This window comes from Silurus meridionalis, chromosome 5 (genome assembly GCF_014805685.1).
Source record: "Silurus meridionalis isolate SWU-2019-XX chromosome 5, ASM1480568v1, whole genome shotgun sequence".
NCBI classification, from domain to species: Eukaryota; Metazoa; Chordata; class Actinopteri; order Siluriformes; family Siluridae; genus Silurus; species Silurus meridionalis.
Window position 1 is genome coordinate 25484898 of NC_060888.1, and position 22682 is coordinate 25507579.

Consider the following 22682-nt stretch of genomic DNA (forward strand, 5'->3'; position numbering starts at 1 on the left):
TCAAGGTTTTTCCTACTCATGCTTCCTCATGAGGGAAGTTCTTCCTTGCCCCAGTCTCCACTGGTTCGCTTATTAGGGATAAACGTATGGATTCAAATTTTTATTTCTATTATAACCTCTGTAAATCTGCTTTGGGACAATCTCCATTGTTAAACGCACTACACAAATAAAACTGAATTGAATCGATTAGAAAAGTGGAAAGTTGTTGCTACTGGAATGAGAAAATATCCGTGATTTTCTTTGCAGCTGGAAAATCTGATGTATCAACACCTTCTGATTAACCAGAATGAAGAATCCGACAGGACATATGTGTTATAACAACACCTGGTCCTGCAGTGTGTGTGTGTGTGTGTGTGTGTGTGTGAGAGAGAAAGAGTGCGTGTGTCTACCAGCTGTCCCACACTGAGCACGACTGGGATTGTGCTCAGGAGATTAATTTGAAGACTTCATTCATGCTGAATTGGAGCTGTACGACGGCATGTTGGGAGATGCTCCGAATCTGCAGCAGAGCCCTGAATCAGAGCTTTATTAAAAAACAAAACAATCAATAGTCCCAAAAAAAAAAAAAAAGCCAGAGCCGTGTGGAGACAGCAGCTTCAGACAAGCTGCGGGAAAAGAGAGACCCGGCTCTTAGAGCCACGCCGACGGCTAATCCTGACTGACAACACTCCGGCCTGGCAAACAAACATGAGGAGGGGATTATTAAGGGGGGTTGATGGAAATGAGATCAGAGCGAGGTTAATGCTGTTTGACAGAAAGCACAGAAAGCATGCCTGGCACCAAAGTGCACGCAGATTAGCAAAAACAGAAGCGACATAAGATTACACCTCACTTTTCTCATCGGATTTTTCACTCTTGGCGTCGAGTTCCTCATTTGTAAGGGCTCAGCGATATCGGTATAATATCAACATCATGATAAATGATTGCGCGATACACTTTTCTGGAGATATCATCGGTATGACGTTGTGTTTTATTTGTGTAGTAAGAAATGATCTGGGAGCTCAGCGGTTACAGCATTGGACTTCACGTCACAGGTTCAAATCCCAGCACCATCAATCTCCCACTGATGGGCACTTGAGCATGGCCCTTAACTCGAGCATGACGATGCCCCTGTGCACAAAGCCAGCTCCATGAAGATGGAGCTACGTACATTGGAAGATCTCATGTTATGAATTAAAACGCTGACAGCACCCCAGGCATCCTCACATACATCATGTTATCTGCCGTAGCTGTACACAATAGTGTTGCTATGGTTACCATGCAAAGACTTTATTTATTTTTTTTTTTTACCAGTCGCATTAAAAGCTGGATTGAGAGACCCCAAACTCCAAAACAAATTCGATTGAAAATCAAAGCTGCAAATTTTATTTAAAATCTGTTCGTTTAATACCCAGAGCGCCATTTATTTTTTTTTTTTACAAACAAACAGCTCCAGTGTGTCGCCCGTGTTTCTTTCTTCGCTTTTAAAACCATTATCAGATCACGTTAAGAGCAGTAAAAAGAAGTTGAATCCCCGATCCAGCCAAGTGAGATTTCACTGAGCCGGATATGAGGAAGGGGACGCAGCTGCACTTTTCTTTAAGGAAACTGAGGTCAGTACTTTGTGGGAGAATGAAAAAAATCCAAGGAACATTTGCTCTACACACATGGGCAGCTAAAGAGCCACAGCCAAGGCACCGAATCCAGGAAAATGGTTCTCGCCAAAGGAACAGCGACAAATACTGAATATTTTATACACACTGTTCCAGGAGCAGCACAAACAAGTAAACAATTTAATGAATAGTAAAATTGGAAATTGTATAAATAGCAAATTGAAGCTTTTACTGGTCCGGTATTAGCAAATGACTAAAAAATGTATCCATCCCATTAGCCCTCTTTCACACTTACACACCATATTTAACTACGATGATGATGAGGAGGAGGAGGAGGAGGAGGAGGAAGCTGCTGGCCTTAATTTTAGCTTTATTCTAACTCACCAATGAGACTTCCTTCATGTCCTTCATGTAACTGTTACATTTCTATTGTTTTGTAATGGCTCTATTCAGGATTCGATCCAAAATGTTGAATATTGCAAAGCTGCTTTAGGCCCCGCCCCCACAATTTGTAGTCTTTATATATACAGTGATACCGCGGTACTCATCTGTAATTGGTTCTGGAACGCCGAACCTAAACAAGTGTGGTGGTAGCATTTTTAACCACTTTTGGACCAATGATTTAGACTTAGTGTTCTCTTTTGTGCATTTTATGTCGCTTTTTCCACGAACTAACATTAGACTCTCTGTGCATCTGTTTTACCGTGAGACTGAAGTTCTCACGAGTTTCACCAGTCCATTGAAAGCTTCACTTTAAAGTGAGTGTTTAGATACAGTCCTGGAGCACTGCCACTTCCTGTAACTTCTTGCTAAATTACTAATAAATAGTAAAAAAGACCAGGTGGGAAATACAAAACAGGGTCATGAATAAGTGAGAGGTACAGGACCTGGAGAAGTAGAGTAGTCTCTTGAAAGATCTGGAGTGATCAGGAAAAGTAGAGTAGTCTCTGGAGAGATCTGGCATGATCTGGAGGAGTGGAGTAGTCTCTGGAGAGATCTGGAGTGATCAGGAAAAGTAGAGTAGTCTCTGGAGAGATCTGGCGTGATCTGGAGGAGTGGAGTAGTCTCTAGAGAGATCTGGAGAGATCTGGAGGAGTGGAGTAGTCTCCGGAGAGATCTGGAGTGATCAGGAAAAGTAGAGTAGTCTCTGGAGTGATCAGGAGGAGTGAAGTAGTCTCTGGAGAGATCTGGAGTGATCTGGAGGAGTGGAGTAGTCAGGTTTCTCTGGGAAAGTGGATCCATCTCTTTCCTCTGCCTGCTCTTAGGATGCTTTCTGTGAGTTTATGTGCTGTTTTGGTTCACAGCTGAAAGACTGACTGAACGAACCTCCAGATTGATCATGATGACTTCCTGTGGCTGCGGGAGGATGAGAGACATGCAGGAGCTTCACTTCACCTCTCTCCGTACCCTTATGCTCACTAATGCGCTTCCATACATCGTGTGAGAAACGATGTGCGAACATGCAGGCGCTTAACATCCAAGTGCAGTACGTATCCTGACTGTAGTTGGGTTGCCAGATATGTGAATAACCCTGTTTTGTTTATATGATACATCAAGCTTTATTCTATATGTTACAAATTACCAGAGCAATGTATTGGGACAGGACTTTTCCAGCTCTTCCCCAAACTGTTACCAAACCTGTTTCAGCATGACACCGCCCCTGTGCACATATCCAGCTCCATGAAGATATGCTTCACATTGGTTGGAATTGAAGATCTCCTGCTAAAGAGCTCCACAACCCTACTGAACACCTTTGGGATTAACTGGAACTTTGACTGCACCCAGTCAGTACCTACATTAGTACTAATACTATTGTGGCTGAATGAAAACAAATCTCCTGAAGCACCCTCCAAAATCTAGTGGAGGATCTTTTAACAACAAAAGGAGACTAAATGTGGAATGGGACCTGTATGCAAATATGTTGTAAAAGCTGGACTTTGGCTACTAGATTATAGAGTATCTGTAGACTCCATGATGTCCACCTCATCTGTTCACTATAATCAAAGCAAACCTACTGTACAATGTTTTCTTGCATAGGAGCACAAGCTCATCGAGTCAGACCACTTTATTTATTTAATTAATCAACTGAACATTCAGGAAAGTTGCATCACACTGAGTTGGGAGTTGAACCTCGGAAACGACAACGATATCAGCGCGACAGATTTGAACTACATTCTGAAGAGATAAATCAGAAACTACGAGGAAAAACCACATTATCGCGATGTCGGAACGATTAGCTTAGCTTTGTTCCCCTTTCCAGATTCCTGACAACGTTCCAGAAATCAACGACGCAACACTTTCTAGGGTATTCATGTCATCGTGCAATTTACACTATATGGACAAAAACTTGTGGACACCTGACTATATTCATATCATTATTTGCTAAAGTATTCTTGCATTCTTCAAGATGTTCCGCTAGATTTTGTGGAAGATTTTGGTCATTCAGCCAAAAGAGTTTTAATAACGTCAGGTAGTGATGTAGCAAGTAATGTTTCAATTCATCCCCAGGAGTTTAATAGGGTTTGACCTCTACAGAATGAGATCCTTCACTTCAACCCAGATCTTCATGGAGCTGTGCACAGGGCCACCGTCATGCTGAAACAGATTTTGGGTCTCCTATTTCGAAAGAGGGTAAAATTTCATTCTACCACATCCAAAGACGTCCTGTTCAATCGTGTGCCTTCAGCTTTGTGGTAACAGTTTTGGGGGAAGAACCACATATGGTTGGAAAAGTCAGGTGTCCGAATACTTTTGGTGATTTACGTATGATCAGAATCACCAAGCCAATATTTTGTTCTTCTTCTTCTTGTGCTTTTGGAAACGGAGTTGCTGCAGAGTGACCATAATATGCACTTTGCACTTTCTCTCATAGAAAGACATTAAAATTGCTTTCATTCATTCATTTATTCATTCATTCAGCTACAATAAACAATTAATTCTGTATTGTTCCACCTCCTGAAACTATTGCAAACTGCAAGCCTTGTAAAAGCAAACAGATAAGAGCAAATCTCAGATTTAAAAAACAGAAACCGATTAAAGAATGATATGTTTCACAAAAGGAAAACAGAGACGTCGATATTGTGGAAACATTTACGGAAGGAGCCTCCAGTGTCAGTGGCTAACAGAAAGTTGTAATGTAGTAACGTTTATTTCCTGTAACATGCAATATGTCAGCCTACTGGGCCTCAACACGTCCCTCTGCAACTGGCAGACCTCAGTCAGTCCAGATTGGAACAGCATTTCAGCACCACCACACTGAGCACTGGGGCCCCTCAGGGCTGCGTGCTCAGCCCACTGCTGTTCACTTTGCTGACTCGCGACTGAAGCAATTCACAGCTCAAGTAGAGATCATCGTAGAGATCGTCATGAGCACTAAATTCCTTGGTGCTCACTTGGTGGAGAACTTCACCTGGTCACTCAACACCAGCTTCATCATCAAGAAAGCCCAGCAGCATCTCTACTTCCTGATAAGGCTGAGGAAAACTCACTTGGCCAAGTTTGTGTGTGTGTGTGTGTGTGTGTGTGTGTGTGTGTGTGTGTGTGTGTGTGTGTGTGTGAGAAATCAGGCCTCTGCAGACAGAGCAGAAGATACGGGTGCTTTAAACATTATTTTTTTTTTTTCATTTGCTGTCATAACCAAAGCAGAGACCAGGACTACTTTCATCTTTCCTCCACACCTACCAGCTTTTCCACCTCTGTGTGTGTGTGTGTGTGTGTGTGTGTGTGTGTGTGTGTGTGTGTGTGCGTGCGCGCAGGTCTACTGAAACCTGAACTTCAGCTTTGTCACTGAGGCAAACAGAAGCAGGAAATGGAAATAAAATCCTGTTCATTAGAAGAGTAAAAATAAATATACCTCCAGAGAAACGAGTGTAAAGGTGCAGATGTTGATCACACTAACGACTGGCACGCATTTATTTCCACCGAAGAGGAATTTAAATCACACACTCGGCGCTCCGAAAGTGAAAATGTGCTGCAAAAACAAAGTTGGGTTTTTCTACACAAACCTGTAGGAACTAGGAGACCCAAACCTGTGCACAAATCCAGCTCCATGAAGAAATGCTTTCTATGGGTGATTAGAAGATCTTCTGATTATTGAGCTCCAAACCTGTTGAACACTTTTGAGATGAATTTTTCAAGCTGACTGCAACCCAGACCTCCTCACCTCACCTACATCAGAACCTGACTTTACTAAACCCCTCCTGCTAAAGGAGCTAAAAATCTCCACAAAATCTAGAGTAGCATCTCCTCAGAATGCTGGAGTTTATTAGAGCAGGAAAAAGTGTCTAAATAAGAAATTAGATGTTTAAAGAGAATCACATACAAATCCTGCAGTCACGTGTGGACAAACTTTTGTCCAAACTTTACCTTTTCCTTCTCTCTCTCTCTCCTCTTTGCATACTGCTTTTTCAGTAGTTGTTTTGTCATTCTCTTTGCTTTTAATGGAGTTAAACATAAATCATCTGTAGCATGAATGTAAAATGTAAAGGATTAAAATATATAAATAATTTTTTAAAATAAATAAATAAATAAATAAATAAAATGACAAAATGAATAAAACAAATGAATAAATAAATAGAACTAAATAACTAAAAAAATAAAACAACTGAATAATAAATAAATAAAATGACCAAAAATTCAAATGAGTAAATAAATACAATGACTAAATAACAAAAAAAAAAATTTAACAACTGATTAATAAATAAAATAAAATCAATAAACAGACCAAAAACCCTGACCAAATAAATGAATTAATAAAATGACTAAATAAAAATAAAAAACTGAATAAAAGAAAACAATAATAAACAAATGAATGAATAATGGATAAAAAAATAATTAAACAATTAAATAAAACGACCAGAAAAACAAAAACAACCAAATAGATAAATTAATTAATAAATAGAATTAATGCAAACAATTAGCTTCGGGATCAATAAAGTTCTATCTTAACCTCTTATCTGATCTTATCGTATTTTACGAAAAAGTGGAATTTATCAACATAACCAAAAAAAAAAAATTTTTTGGATCAATCCGGCCCGAAAGCTTGGAAACACTGTAGAGTCTTTATAGAATTGTTGATGAATTAACCCTATTGCAAAGCTAATCTACCTCCTACACACCCCTCAGATTTTAGATGTATATGACAATATCTTAGCCTACGAATAGAAAACGTGATAATCAGAGCGTCTTAATCTTGTTTGAAAAATAAATGCGAGCTCTGATAAATCCTATAATCTCATCCTCCTGGTTCATGATAAAGTCTGCATTTTACACACAAGTGAGAAGGTCTGAAAGCGTTAAAGATCAGGTGATCTTTGGAGGAGTCACAGCGCTGACATTTGTGTCGGGATGGAAATCTAATCCTGAAGGCTTTTGCTGAACAAAATGAAATCAAGAGGCTCGACAGAAAGGAAAGGAAAAAAAAAAAAGGAGGCCAGGACGATTAATTCGTGATAAATGAGTTGAATTAGGTTTAAACAAGACCCGTGTTTTCAGACAGAATAACACGCAGCGGAAGAGAAGGAGAATTTAAAGTGCTTAAGAAAAGGTTTAAGTCTTGTTGACAGTTAAGAGCTATTAAAGAGGCCACCCTGTGTGTGTGTGTTTGTGTGTGTGTGTGTTTGTGCTTTGGGTAAAAACCCCGTTATGAAGAGAGACTGGAGCTTTGACACTAAACCACACTGCTCTGAAATCTGAATGCAATGCTTATGCAACTATTGACCTCTGTAATTCTTTAAGCCTTCGACATCGTCTCTTACCTGCACGGGGATTCCTGATGCTCTGCGCTGGCCTCGTTCCAATCTGGTCGAGAGCAGGAGGAGTTAGGGGAGGGGTTGGTGAGATTATCGCTCATTCTGGAAATCCGATGCAGGAGAGATCTGACCCGGGTGGACTGGACACCGCTGCGTCTGCGAGCTACTCGACCTACGGGACCCGAACTCAGCCTCCGGAGGGGAATCGGAGATCTACGGAGAACCATCGGTTGTTTATCAGATGCATCTCACAATTCATTTCAATTCAGTGTCATTTGAAAAGCAGCTTTACGTTTGAATTCAAAAATCCGTCCTTAGAGGTTTATCCCTCATGAGCGAACCACTCATGAAGGTGAAGAAACCTTGAGAGGAAACAGGCTTAAGTGAAAACCCATCTATGCCTTGCAACATCCCTGTTTTTGAGCTCTGCAAGCCGTTCATTTGACCTCATGCCTTTTTTTTCCCTCTTCAAATCATGTTTAATAATAAACATTTCCACAGGTAGACTCTAATCAGGGTGTAGAAACTCTTTTTCACTCTCTCTCACACAGTATTGTTAGGTTTCCTGCAGGAAGCATCTGCAGATATCACAGAAAGATGCAAATGTCTTTCTCTCATACACACACACACACACACACACACACAAACAGACATACACACACACTTGACTATGTCGAACCATAAGCTGGAATGTCTTAACAATAGCACAACCTGCAAAATTCTGACACTACACACTAAATATTACATGCTGATAAGGCATTCAGTCGGGATGACCTCTGACATCAGTGGAGCACTGACCCTTGACCTCTGTGCACTACAGAAGTTCGCATCATGGATACGGTCACAGCACTGACTATAAATCACGCAAGGTTTTAAATAAGTGATGAAGAGTCAAATATCCTGTGGAGACCTGATTCTTATGGTGGTCTGTCCATAAACTTTTGTTTATTTAGTATAAGTTCAGTGGCAAAATGTAATATGTAAAAAAAATTAAAAATAAAAATGATGCCTAGGATTTAGTTTATTATTCATTCATAGAGATTTTGGATCATTCATAGTCGGAATCAAAATCTCTGAATAAATGAATGAAATCCTATGCATCATATTTTGGCGTATGAGAATGAACTGATGTGAGAATTGTTTTTATGGAGAAACTGATCAGGAATTCATTGTCAAAGCGGCTGCGTTTTGTCCTTATTGGCGCTCCATACACATGCTGAAAGACTCTCGAATCATCGAATAGTGCTGAAAGACAAATTGTGATGCTCTCATACTTCTCAAAACTGAATAATTTCTGATCAGGATCATTCTCACACCGACCCCCAGTGACCTCCGGTGACCTCCGGCGACCCCTGGTAAACCCCCTACCTCGTGGCTATACTTTCAGCTACTTGGCACTAACATGAGAGCGGTATGGAATGACCGGTATGCAGCCATTTCCCATCAACCCCTGCTCAAGGAGTTCTCCAGGAATCCTCCTGAGTTTGCTGAAGATGTGGATTAACAAACAGGAGCAGATGGACACACATACGGCACATGGTCATGAGATGTTTTAAACAAATGAAGAAAAGCAGTAGATTTAATAGATAGCTAACAATATATAATGTATGAGCAAAAGTCTGGGGACACCTGACTAACATCTCATTCCTCGTTAAGTCCACGCCTGCTGGTGTAATAACCTCCACACTTCTGGGAAGATGTTCTACATTTTGGATTGTGCTTGTGGAGATTCCAGATCAGGTCTTTTTGCTAAGTTTGAGTGAAACCCAGTAGGGTCTCCTAAATTTACTGTGCATTTTAGAATGCTTTTCTCCTCACCACGGTTACACAGAGTGATTATACTGCCGACTTCCCGGCAAAATGGCTATTCCAGAAACAATCAGGTGTCAGTTGTATAGGGTTATTGATCAGAAGGTAGGCAGTTCAAGCCCCAGCATTGCCACAATGCCACTTTTGGGCCCTTGAGCAAGGCCCTTAACTCTCTCCGCTCCTAGGACGCTGTATCGTGTCTGGATATGTGAGAAAAGCATTTGACTGTGCTGTAATGTATTGTATATGTGACAAATTGAAAGATCTTAGAGTCTTTTTTTGTGCACTTCAAAGTGATTCACCACATGCCAATCAAAACACCATTTCTTTCATCCAAAATATCCCTTCGATTCACTTCGCCTTTACCCCGACACCTGTAATACAGCAGCCGACCCACACTGAAGTCACTGGAAACCGCTATAAATAAACTCTTCCAAAACAAGTGTGCTCCTAAAGGCGTGTGTGCGAATGACGCATTCCTCTGATCTACTGCACGACAAAAGAGAAATGACGTTTGGAGGTTGCGCGAACTAAATTTTCCAAACACATACACAAAACGAGACACACACACAGTGCAGAAATGGAGGAGTGTCTTCCTCTCGGCTAATTCCCACAGCGTGTGACTAGCCTGAGTGGTTGCTTCAGGCCTTTCTGTTTGAAAAGACATAAATCACACTGGTTACTGAAACTCGAAAACAAATTAAATAGGCACGGACTTGATTAACGACAGATGTGGAACGCATCTGCATCCAGACCGGCAGGTACGAGAGGAGTCGATCCTGTTGTGAAGCTCGAGGCTCTGCACAGGTGTTAATTAATGATGGCGGTGCAGAGGCACAGGTGGCGCAGTCATTACACCCGATCCTTCACTAACTCTGTGACCTTAATAAATGGGGTGTGGACCACTAATGTCAGGATGTTCTTCATTAGTGGATCTCCCATACCCTAATTAATACACACACATACACACACACACACACACACACACACACACACACACACACACCTGTCCTCTGTGGTACATCCATCAGCATCCTGTACAATAAATGATGCCTTTCTGGCTACAGATGCATTCTGGGATTGCCTGAGTTTACTCTTTCTTCTCTGGAAAACAACAAACACACACAATTCAGATTCATTAAAAACATAATATATTGAGACATTATCATCATAACAGTAGAATGAAGGTATATTTATTCATATTTAATACATTATGAATATTCATTCTTAATCATAAATTAGACCATATAATTGTAATCCTGATGAGTGATGGTGGTGAGGAAAATGAGAAATGAGATGTCTTAAATAAGAGCATACAAGAGGCACTTCCTCCATGTCGCAGAAATTAAACCAAAACCTTAAAAAAAAAAAACAAAGCAAAATTCATTTCTATTCGATTAATTTCTATGTAAAAATTATTGTTTACATACTTTGCATCTTCAGAATAAAACAAAACATTTTTTAACAAACAAAAAACAAAACTACTTTTAACAAAACATAATTTTTGTTTAAGTGTTAAATAACAAATGAAGATGTGTGTCAATGTCATTTTGCTTTTCTTTTTCCCCTTCACACATCTCATATGTGGCAAAGGTCACCACAGGTCAAATTTGGCCCCCTGGACCCTAGTTTGAGCATCTTTGGTCTATTGTCTGTCTGTATATGGTTTAGGATGAAGTGATAAATTGAACAAGAGAGTAAAGGAATAGCAGCCAACAAGCACTCAACACCTGGGAACTCATCAAGAATGTTGTAAAACAATCAACATTTTTATATTGCATAGATTTGCAAAAAATAACATATTCCCTCACTTATAATGCAACTCAAAGGGCATATTTGTATTGAAAAAACACTTTGTGCAAATTCTAATTGAAAATAATTCCTTATTTACACATGACGTGACACACGGGACCCACGAAGGTTTGAGCTCAGAGCATTATTTCAAATATTTCTTTAAACGTCTCTACTGTACTGTAGTAGAGTGGTTGTTTGGGTCACCATAGCCTTCCTGTTAGCTTGATTTGGACTAGCTTTTCTCCTCTCAGCTTCGTGATTATCTAACTTCCATGAGGAGAACATGATCAACAGCTAAACAATGCGTTTAAAAGAGTGATCATATTTGTTTTTCCTCATTCTGAAATTTGAGATTAAAACCACATGAATGAGACAGGCATCTGCCTGGAATTTCAAATATTACACGAATGCTCTCCTTAAATAGAAACTAGTTATGTTCTTTATTCTCAAGAAACTTGGAACAATTCCTCATAATAAGATACAGAATACATACAGAATAGGATGAAAACCTGCTGCAGTTTCTGCCTCTTTCAAATATATACGTTTTTCCCTGTAGACACAACACAAGCCATTTCAGCACAGAGCTCAAACGTCTTACGGTTTCAGGATAGACGACATCACAGACCAGTAAAGTCCTAATAATGAGTCTCTAACACCAAAGCAATCTGGGTTTAGATAATCTAACACAGGTCATTCTGCTATTAATCCCGTTCTTACACACGTGAAGGCAGAGGAAATCACGTATAAACCATGCTGCAGGCAGGGAGAAGAAAGATTATTATCTGTCGTTATTCACACAGTGGATTTAAAAAGGAACTAATTTAGTGATGATAATGAAAATCATGCAGGGATATAATAATAATAATAATAATAATAATAATAATACTCCATTAACAGCATCAACACAAAAAACAAGAAAATGTAAAAAAAAAAAAATACGAAAGCGTAAATATAAAATAATTAATAAAAACAAAATCATAAAGTTTTTAATAACTTTTGTAAATATGCAAATAATATATACAAATTACAAAAAAATTCAAATGAGGGAAAAATCTATTGTTGATGAAAATACAGTATATCTAACTTTTTTTAATTAAATGTTTTACTCTTTTTTTTAATATTAATTTCTTTTTAGTCAGAATGTTGTTTGCTTTTTTTCTTTCATAAGTAAATTCTGTGTCCGCTATCTAAAAAGAGTTCCTGCTATAACACTTTCGAGGTTCGTTATGAGGAGGTGAGAGGAGCAGCAGGACGTCAGACAGACAGTATGATGGAGTAACGTTACCCGAGTCAGGCTGAAGGAAGTAGACGTTCTTTTGTTGTGCAGACGAGCTGCAGCCGGGCTGCTTTTACCGGGAGACGCCGTGGACTAAAGGTGAAGATCGAACAAAAACAAACAATTATTATTCGAATATTTAAAATCATTTATCCATGTTTGGTAACAATCAATATTTATTGATCAAGTTGAAAGAAGACTCCAGGAAGTCAGTGCAAGAAAAAAAAAAAATGCTTGCAAAGAAACATGTAGGAAACTGTGTGTGTAGTGAACTTACAGCACATACATACAGATTTTATTTATAAAAAAAAAAGAAGAAAATTCAGACTGAAGTGTGGAAACCTAAAGTAACTCAATCATTCTTTAAAGCCGTGGTGATCAGAAAAGCAGCTCACTACATCAAACCTCGATACCGAGCGAGAGAGAGAGAGAGAGAGAGAGAGAGAGAAGGAAAAAAAGGAAAGACAGAATGAATGAGAGAGAGAGAGAGACAGACAGACAAGAGATAGAGAGAGAGAGAGAGAGAGAAATAAAGATTGAAAGGAAGACAGACAGAGTGAATAAGAGTGAGAGACAGTAGACAGACATAGAGAGAGAGAGAGAAAGAGAGAGAGAGAGACAGAGAGAGAGAGAGAGAGATAGACATAGAAAAAGATAATAAGAGAGAGACAGAGAGAGAGAGAGAAATAAAGATTGAAAGGAAGACAGACAGAGTGAATAAGAGAGAGACATACAAAAAGAGAATAAGTTGGAGAGAGAGAAAGAGAGAGAGAGAGAGACAGACATACAGAAAAAGAGATTAAGAGAGAGAGACATACAAAAAGAGAATAAGTGGGAGAGAGAGAAAGAGCAACAGACAGACAGAAGAAAGACAAGAGATAGATAGATAGAGAGAGAGAGAGAGAGAGAGAGAGAGAGAGAGAGAGAGATAGACATAGAAAAAGATAATAAGAGAGAGACATACAAAAAGAGAATAAGTTGGAGAGAGAGAAAGAGCAACAGACAGACAGAAGAAAGACAAGAGATAGATAGAGTGAAAGAGAGAGTGAGAAAAAGAGAATGAAAGAGAGAAGGACAGTAAATAAGTTGTGTTTATAGTTTGAGTGAAGCTGTAGATGAGTAAATTCACTCTGTGCTGTGGCTCAGGTGGGAAACTGATCCCCCTTCATGTGGTTTGTTAGTGTGGGTAATAAATGACTCATTCTTCTTCATGATGCATTCCTGAAGTACTTCACAAACCACACACACACACACACACACACACACACACACACACACACACACACACACACGCCTCACAAACCCCACACACTTTCACTTAAGAGTGTATAATGGAGCAAAAACTCTACAGAAAGTCAGTTAAAATCTTACAGTCTGATCTGAATGATAAAATCCATGCAAAATAATTTTTGTAATTCAGACGTGATCTTCCACTCTTTCCAAGACAGACGTGTTTTCAGCTTCATCAATCTGCTACTCTAATTTCTCCCAAGTGAAGATTACCCACAATGCCTTTCAGCCAGTGATCGCAATATGATTTAACCCCACAGGTAGAAAGTAAAGAATTACATACGTTACTGTAATCGAGAATGTTTTTTTGGTGCACTTTTTAAAGCTGTTTTTTAAAATCTGTAATTTTACTGAAGTATGTTTTGTTTCAGGTATTTTAAATCACATCTGCTACTGAGTAAAAAAAATATATATATAAATAAAAATGCAATGAAGAACAAAATCGTGGCCCGGGAAACTACAGCACTGATCGATGGGAAGAACAAACGCACCAAACTCACAAGAAAGAAAGATGAAGACGGACAAGACATTGACTGTAGTGTTTTTTTTTTTTTTTTTGTAAAGTTGTTCCTTCAATAAAAAAAAACTAGCTGAAGATTTATATCTCCTTGTTCTTTATAAACTACACTGGAATCCCCCACCCGAACCCCCGCTGTTAAAAAAGGTAAAAAAAAATGTAAGGAAAACTTGGTAAATTTTACTTTGAACATTTTAAATGAGCGTCTTTTTTACTGTTAATTGATTAGACTTTTAATTCAGGAATTTTATTTGTAATTAAGTAAAATTTCATTGAAGTAGCAGCAGTGGTAGACGAAGTACACAAATCATGTACTTGAGTAAAAGTTGAGATTCACTCAGTAAAATATTAATCCAGTAAAAGTAAAAGAGTTCCTTTAAACTTTCACTTCAGAAAAGAACAAAAGTATTTGCCTTCAAAAGTACTTCAAAGTACTATAATTTATTATGTCTATAATTTTCCAATTATACTTTTTATCAAGACTCTTTACTTAATCACCTCAGTTTATGTGAAAAGACTCGAATGTGACTCTCAGCACACTGATCTATTAATAGAATGATATTAATGACTCAAACACTGATTGATTTCTATTACAATCATGAGCCCAAAACCTTCTTTCCAAAAACTAAAATAATCACATAAATAAGGTCACGTGTGTGAGTTCGAGTCTGGAGTTTCTTCATCATTTATTCCTCTCTGAATGTTCTGCTTGATGTTGAACCGATGCTGAACTGTATGTTGGTGATAAATAGATACCACCATCTGAAAATGGCGGTTTTTAGCTCGAATGAAGCACTGGGTGAATCACGTCATGACCCAACGTCTCCCCCATTGATGAGTTTCAGCTCTGAAAAGCTCGTCTCTGCTTCAGCTACAGTCACTGGATGAGTAAAACATTTTCTCAGAGCAGTCTATAAAATACATTTCTGAGCTCTATTTCATATATAAACATCACCCTAAATGCATTATTGCACAATAAAATACACGTCATTGTGCACAATTTATCAAACTCTCAGAACCAAAGAACCAAAAAACTCCTTGGCTAATTGTATCTATAAGATACATACAACATCTATATTCTTAATAATATACATCTTCTATGATGCACTGGAGATTCTCCTTACTGACCTCAGTTCAGGATCTTTTCAGTACAATCACAAAAAACCTTTATGACATCACCCTCAATTAAAGGAACCAAATCAATAAGTGCGAGTTTAACCACAGTCCAATTAAAACAGTTTGGTTGTAATTGTTATGATATAAAATTTATCCCCCAATACTTCTTTCCTGCAGTAAATTGTTTCGACATACATCATACAGGAAGTTGATGCATTTGTGCACATGCGCAGTACAAACAGTGTTTCCTGAACACATCGAGTAGCCACCGTGACACCCGTGTGGTACAGCAGCAATGCATTCTGGGGCTTGACTTGGTGTCCGTGTGTGCTGGTACCTTGGTCACGCTCTGCTTGCTCGCGTCTGCCAGGTAGCGATGCGCCGCTTTCAGCATGCGTGCAAACACGTTCCTTCCACCTGAACCTACAGCCTCTGGGAAAACACACACACACACACACACACACACACACACACACACAGACAGGCATTCATTAGCCCAGACAAACAGATAAATTATACAGACAAATGTGTACCATTTTAAACTTCCAACTCCATAAAACTGCAGAACCTGCTTTTATATATATATATATATATGTGTCAATCGAGTGCGTTTATGAACCTGTTAAACCACCAACTCTCCCAGAATTCTCTCTGTACATGTTATTATTATTGTGTTCTATCTCTATTATGGACTTTTTTTATTATTATTATTATTACAAACTCTGTTTCAAAGCCGAGTTGATACGTTTCTTATAAATGTTTTTATACTGTACATTTGAATAAAAAAATGTAAATAATGTAACGTTATGATTCTAAAAACTACCTTCTTGGTACCGATTCTACAGTGTTCATGAGAGTGAGGAACACCTTCAGTTCTTCAGCTGGTGTTTCTAAGGGTGATCGCATCATGTCAGCGTAACTTCCCCCTCACTTCTATTTAGCCTCAGCTTCCAGCGGGTCTTAAGCTCAGATCGTTATTATGTACATCATTTTATTCTCATCAAACCATACAGAGAGCCTTCGTATATTGTACACGAGGGCGGAGTCACTCTTGAAGAGGCCACGCCCACCAGGATAGAAATGTAGCACCGTGGTATTGATTTTGCAGTGACGTGTCAGGCCAGCAAAATAAATAATTACACCTCCATACCCCCATCCAACCCCCGAGATGGCAAAAGTACACACATGCTTCACTCAGTGGAAGTACAGATGCACATGTTTTGAAGGATTCTGGTAAAAGTTGAAGTTCTGACTGCACTTTTTCACTCAAGTTAAAGTAAAGAAGTTTGGGCTCTGACATGTTCTTCAGTAAAAAGTAGTCATTTCTACTACCTGTTTTAGTGTCACGCTGGTAACTGAACCTCACATCATATTAATATATTAATACAAAAGCATTTCAGGTTTTGTTCCCTAATAAATGTATCCAGGCTGAACATCCACCATATAGAACACAAGCAGAGAAAAGATGGTGATGATCAGGTGTTCTTCCTCTGTCTCATCCATGTTAACCCCAGACTTCTTGTTGTCTTCTGTCTTGTTCATTGTTCGCTTCATAAACTACCGTAATTTCCGGACTATAAAGCACACCCATATATAAGCCGCACCCACTGAATTTGACAAAGATTTTTATTTTAAACATAAATAAGCCGCACCTGTCTATTATAATTTAATGTCTACATTAAAACTAATGAACTTTACACAGGCTTTAATGAAAGACAGTGTCTGTTACACGGTGTAACAGGTGAAATATGTTGCGCTTCCTTTAGGAGCATAGCGGTATTTTGGGAATAGCCTGCTGCCGCATTTTTCCGCTATTACTGCGTGTGTGCAAGACTGAGGAATATGTCCTTATTTTCTGATGCTCATTTCTAAGTTTCTTTGACTAACCCATAACGCTGTTGCCAAGAAAAATAAAAAAGCACGAGTTTTGGAAACCTGTCTGTGCTTATATGATTTCTGTTGTAACTGGAGTTAGCGAGCTCTCCCTTCACCCAGACTAAACGCGTTACAACGGCTTTTATCTAAACAGTAGCCTACCAAGAAAGTCATTGTTCACTGTCTTCCTCCTTCCTTTCACAACTATTTCTCTCTGGAGTTTATCTTTTGGCATCGTCATGCGTTTAAAAAAAACCTTTTTTTCCCCGATGCCGTGCAGCTCAGAACACAGGTGAGGTGCGTTTTTCCGTTTCCGTTCAGAAATTTAATTGGTCTAATGTTATGGATCTCAGTTTTTTGGCTTGAAGTTTGTGAAACCGGGAAAAACCCAGGAAAAATTCATAAATAACCCGCTTCTTTGTTTAAAACTTCGGGGTTCAAAACGTGGGAAAAAGTAGCGGCTTATAGTCCGAAAAATACGGTAGTCTACATCTGGGGCGTCAAGTAAAGTAAAGTCAAGTTTATTTCTATAGCGCTTTTCACAACAGACATTGTCTCAAAGCAGCTTTACAGAAATCAACATTTAAGGTGAATGGTGTGTATTTATCCCTGATGAGCAGCCATGGCGACTATGGCAAGGAAAAACTCCCTTAGATGTCATGAGGAAGAAACCTTGAGAGGAACCAGACTCAAAAGGGAAACCTCATCCTCATTTGGGTGACATCAAGAGTGTGTGAGAGACAGGAAATGATACACCAGTGGTAGATTGAAGAAGCTACGCAATGACAAGAAACAGGTTGATGGGCTGAAAACAGAGCAGTGAGAAATATTGATCAAATAGATTAAAACTAAAGTCTGTTTTGAAAATGTAAGTAGAAGAAAGTACAAATATTTGTGTCAAAAAATGTAATGAGTGAAAGTGAAAAGTTGCCCGAAAAATACTAAATATGCATTGGACAGTCGGTGAAGTTGATTATGTTATTGTATGTACAGTATGTACATTTTTCCTACGGTTCTAATGAGTGTGTGGAGTAAGGGTTATCTGTGTGTGTGTGTGTGTGTGTGTGTGTGTGTGTGTGTGTGTGTGTAACTATAGGAACCTCGCTCTCTGATGTGTAGGAGAATGGAACACAGCCTGGAACAAGTCATACAAGCATACAAGCAAAAAATCCCCGTACACTCATCTTCTTTCAGCAGTGTGAACGCTCACATCACTCATGTTCCCTTATCCACCCCCGGCACCTGCACGCTATTCAAAGATGAAGTCATGTGATGCCTGAACTCGACTGACTTCAAACACTGATCCGATCTTCTTCCCCAGTAAACAAATCGTTGAGAGAAGAAAATACGGGCTGTGTTTCATTACATTTCAAAGCCTCCTTCGCAGATGGAACAAGTGAAGTCACACACACACACACACACACACACACACACACACACACACACACACACACACATATATATACATATACATACATATATATATACATATATACATATATATATATACATATACATATATATATATATATATATATATATATATACACACACACACACACACACACACACACACACATATATACATATACATATATATATATATATATATATATATATATATATATATATATATATATACATATATATATATATATATATATATATATATATATATATATATATATATATACACATACATACACACACACACACACACACACACACATACACACACTATATTTCCAAATGTTCCGAAGGTTTTGTACTCATTAACAATTCGCCGAATCTGTTGTTATGTACGTATGTATGTAGATTTGAATAGTGACTCTTAAAGAGTAGGGTCATATCTATAGGCATTTGAAAACGGTTCTTGCAAACCGCTAACAGCTCTTCCACTGGTACTGGGTCACGACCAGGGTTGCGAAATTCCAGGAATTTACCAGACTGGAAAATTTCCATGGGAATTAACGAGAATAAACTGGGAGTTTTAAAAAAAACTTGCAGGTTAGCCAAGAACAGGGAACTTAAAATCTTGCTGGATAATTTTGATTAAAACAACCAGAATTAATGCAATTTCAGTTGGATGTCTTCCCTGCACATCAAATCACACTTACTGCAGGGCTACTGAGGCCCGTACCTCCTACATGCACTGTGCATTCCTCCTTAATATAACAGATCATTTCTTTAATCCTGCAAAATAATGTCAAAAATTTCATTTTTTTTATCTGTTCAATTAGTTTACATGCATGTCAGCTTATGACCAAACAAAAATGTTTACATATGATATAGTTTATATGAATTTCCTTACATTTCTAATGAATTTTAAAGAATTTCAATTCAGGAAAATAAATTCCTGGTAAGTTTCCCCGCTGAAGTTTTCATGTGAAGTTTCCAAAAATTTCCAGCTCCTTTGCAACTCTAGTCATGACCCAGTGGTTAGGGTTCTCTGAATTTAGATCTTCAGATGAGACATAATTGAGAAGGGAACGGCCTTTTAAAAAAAAAAATTAGATTATCAAATCTTCCACCTTGGGTTAGTCTCAAACACTCAAAAGAACCCAAAACAAGACAAAAAAAAAACCCTGACACTGGATTAGTGCATTATTCCAGAGACTGTAGGGTTTTTTTGTTTTGTAGAGGTGAATAGAATCTCTTTTGTTGAATGTTACTATACGTTTCGTTACAGTAGAGAACACGTTTTCGAATTGTGCTTTAGAAATAAACTTGTGTGCGTACGAGTGTGAACACTGGCGTGACACACCTAAGCCCATAAACCCAGCGGGTTTACAGACTTCTTTGTTATCGCTCTCCGGGCTGCTCGCCAGCGCTATCAATTTATCTCTCAAAAGTTTTCTCCAGATCTTTAGTGAAATCCAGACCATTTCATCATGTTCATTATCAATTCGAGTTGTTTGTCATGGAAAAGAAACCCGTAAATCAGCAGTCTGACCTTTTCCAGGAGCTTCATTCTTTTCCTCTTCAGCTCTGTGCTCTGTCTGCTCCACACAGCTGAGAGATGTTGGACTGTTCCTACTGCTTTCTTCTGAAAATGAAGAAAAAAATAATAAGAAAAGCTAATAATTTAAAAAAATACAGGATTCACATTTAGCAATAATAGACAGATAGCTTGCATTTTTTCACTTTAGTCAGTTTGACAGATTTATGTTTCGTGTACAGTTGCAGAATATGACAAGATAAAATCAGTACAGAGACACGTGCATGTTCCTTTTGTTTCCATGCATCACACATCGCATTTCATTGAAAAACTCTGCTGTGCATCTTATAAATTAAGATTCAGGCGCAGTGACTGTCCCCATGATGGGGAACATTCCAGACGATCCTGGACATCCATACAGAATTAAATGGTGTTGAAGAATAGAATGGTTGCCATGTTGGTTCCTTTTACCTGGAATACTTCTCTAACCTTCCCTGCTCCAAAACAACCCCAAATCCCTATCAAGCTTCCACCTCCATGTTAGACTGAGGGGGGACTGATCGCATCTTCTCTATGCCCCATAAAAAGGTCTGATGTGCAGGAGAATGGATCACTAAGCTACAGCCATTATCTAGGATCACCAGATAGAACACCACTTTTACTTTCATACCTAGAGAATTTTTAGTACTTTTCTCAGGTAGAAATGTCAAAGGTGGGGATTTACTGTTTCTGGAGACAGAAGGGGATTAATAAAATGACGCAGATAAAGATGGGTTCCCGTTTGAGCCTGGACCCTTTCAAGGTTTCCTCCTCGTTCCACCAGGGAGTTTTTCTTTTCCACTGTTACCACTTTCTTGTTTATTTGAGACAACATATAAATATTAATTTTATAACATTTATCTCTGTTGTTAAAAGAGCTTTACAAATAAAACTGAACTGAATTAGTACTTATACTCAGGTACAGGAACCTGTTCCTTCTCCACTGTTCCTCAGCAGCAGAAAAGTGCTAATAAGAACGATCGCACTTGGACAAATGACCAGAACAGAAACATTGAGATAGTTTTAGGAGTAGAACGTGTTCTTCATCCTGTTTGGTTCTAGACTGTGCGATTTATTTTTAATGTTTTCCTAAAGCACTGTTACATTAAGCTCGACCATGTCACTTTTTTTTCCTCCTAGAATTTTTCTCAGAGTACTGAAATAAAAAAAACAGTGTTGTTTGCCATCAGATTGACCCATCTGTTCACCATCTGCTCACCATTACCTCAACAACAGGGACCAACGTCACGTCTTTCATGTGCACTTGACTCCTAAATTCATCCACTTAGAAATGTTCTATCCACCGGTTCTGAGAAGCAGATGTACATGTGGGATTACTGACTTCCACCTGTAGTTTATTTATCCATTAATATTTTTTTTAGAATGAAGATTCCACGAGACTTTATTATTTATTTTTTTTATGTTAGTTCTGATTTAATTGCAAGTAAATATATTTTTCCTTAGTTTACAGATTTTTATAGTCTACCAGTTTTTGTGAAAGTTTTGCAGACAAACATTAAATATAATTAGATGGGATTTTTTCTGGGTAGATTTCTGCTCTTTTTATTTTTAATGGCTGCACAATACGACAAATATCAATAATATGAACAAATTTCACGAGTTTACATTGAAATTCTAAATGTAAACGAGCGAATTTATTACTTTAGGCGTTTTGATGGAGTCTGTCTGAGAGGAAAGTCTTTGGTAGAGTTTGAAGTGGTTTGAGTGGGACCTTAGAATTATGTATCTTATAGAAATTGTTTGTGGGAATTGACTATGGATGCTATTTTTTTTTTGTCAGAAATGAGTGAGAGCCAGTGAAGTTGAACCAGTGAGTTTGTAGAGTTTGTTTCCTCGCCAGAGAAGGGAAGTCGAAATCAGCATTTGTGCAGAAGGAGTCAAAGAGTCACTCAAAGAATCACAAAATTAATCCATGTTTTTGAGGGCCCAGATTCAAAGCCATGCACCTTCAACCAGGGCAGTCGACAACTCCAAAAACCCTGTACTGCATAAACAGTTTAGAGAAGATTAACAGGGTGATTATCTCATTTCAGGACGATTGATTGCTACGCAAAAATCATCAAAACGACGACAGTGAAAGTCTGCAGATCCATCCAAGTTCTGATCAGCAAAAAGCCACGAATCAGTGATCCGTCTCAATCGACGAGAGTCTTCAGGCTTCAACCCCGACCTCAAACAGATCGCAGGCATGGACACGCAACTCCAGCCCCTGGTGAAACCCCCTGAAGGGCGTCATGCCTCAGCCTGTCACGTTTAAGTGCCCTACAAAGGGACAAAACTCAATCCTAAAAAGACTTTTCCTCTTTGTTTTCTCCTGACAGCCTTCTTCCTCCTGATTTATCTTCCCTCAAAGTCTTTAGGTTTACTCTTTGAGTAGATGAAGCCCATCGGTAAATTTCACAAGGTCACAGTGAGGTTGTAGGGCACAGGTTCTGCTTATTAAACCCCAGCTTTGACCCATTTACACTAATCTGTGGGACAGTTATGGTGTTTATGCAGCAAAGCAGTGCACTTTAAACCATGACATCTGGAGTCGGGACAGATTAGTGACTGATGCTAATGCTGTAGCTATGGTGCTGTAATCATAGAGGATCAGACCTGAGAACTTAGAGATACACTGAAGATTTCTGCGATGATTTCAAAGCAGTACAGGGTTATCAGGTCA

At 38.6% G+C, this 22682-nt stretch overlaps 1 protein-coding gene across 2 annotated transcripts in view; it reads right to left on the reverse strand.

Moving 5' to 3' along the window:
* The window catches only part of si:ch211-266k8.4, a 49192-nt gene that overhangs the window by 1734 nt on the left and 24776 nt on the right, over positions 1-22682 (reverse strand). Inside the window, exons 11-15 of one of the 2 annotated variants that reach the window (XM_046850165.1) lie at positions 19973-20062; positions 15482-15576; positions 12231-12314; positions 10158-10255; positions 7349-7555 (exon numbers count right to left, since the gene is read on the reverse strand). In XM_046850165.1, the coding sequence (XP_046706121.1) occupies positions 7349-7555; positions 10158-10255; positions 12231-12314; positions 15482-15576; positions 19973-20062 (574 nt within the window). Of the gene's footprint in view, positions 1-7348; positions 7556-10157; positions 10256-12230; positions 12315-15481; positions 15577-19972; positions 20066-22682 lie in introns of both variants that reach the window. The other variant, XM_046850164.1, reaches the window with a different exon arrangement.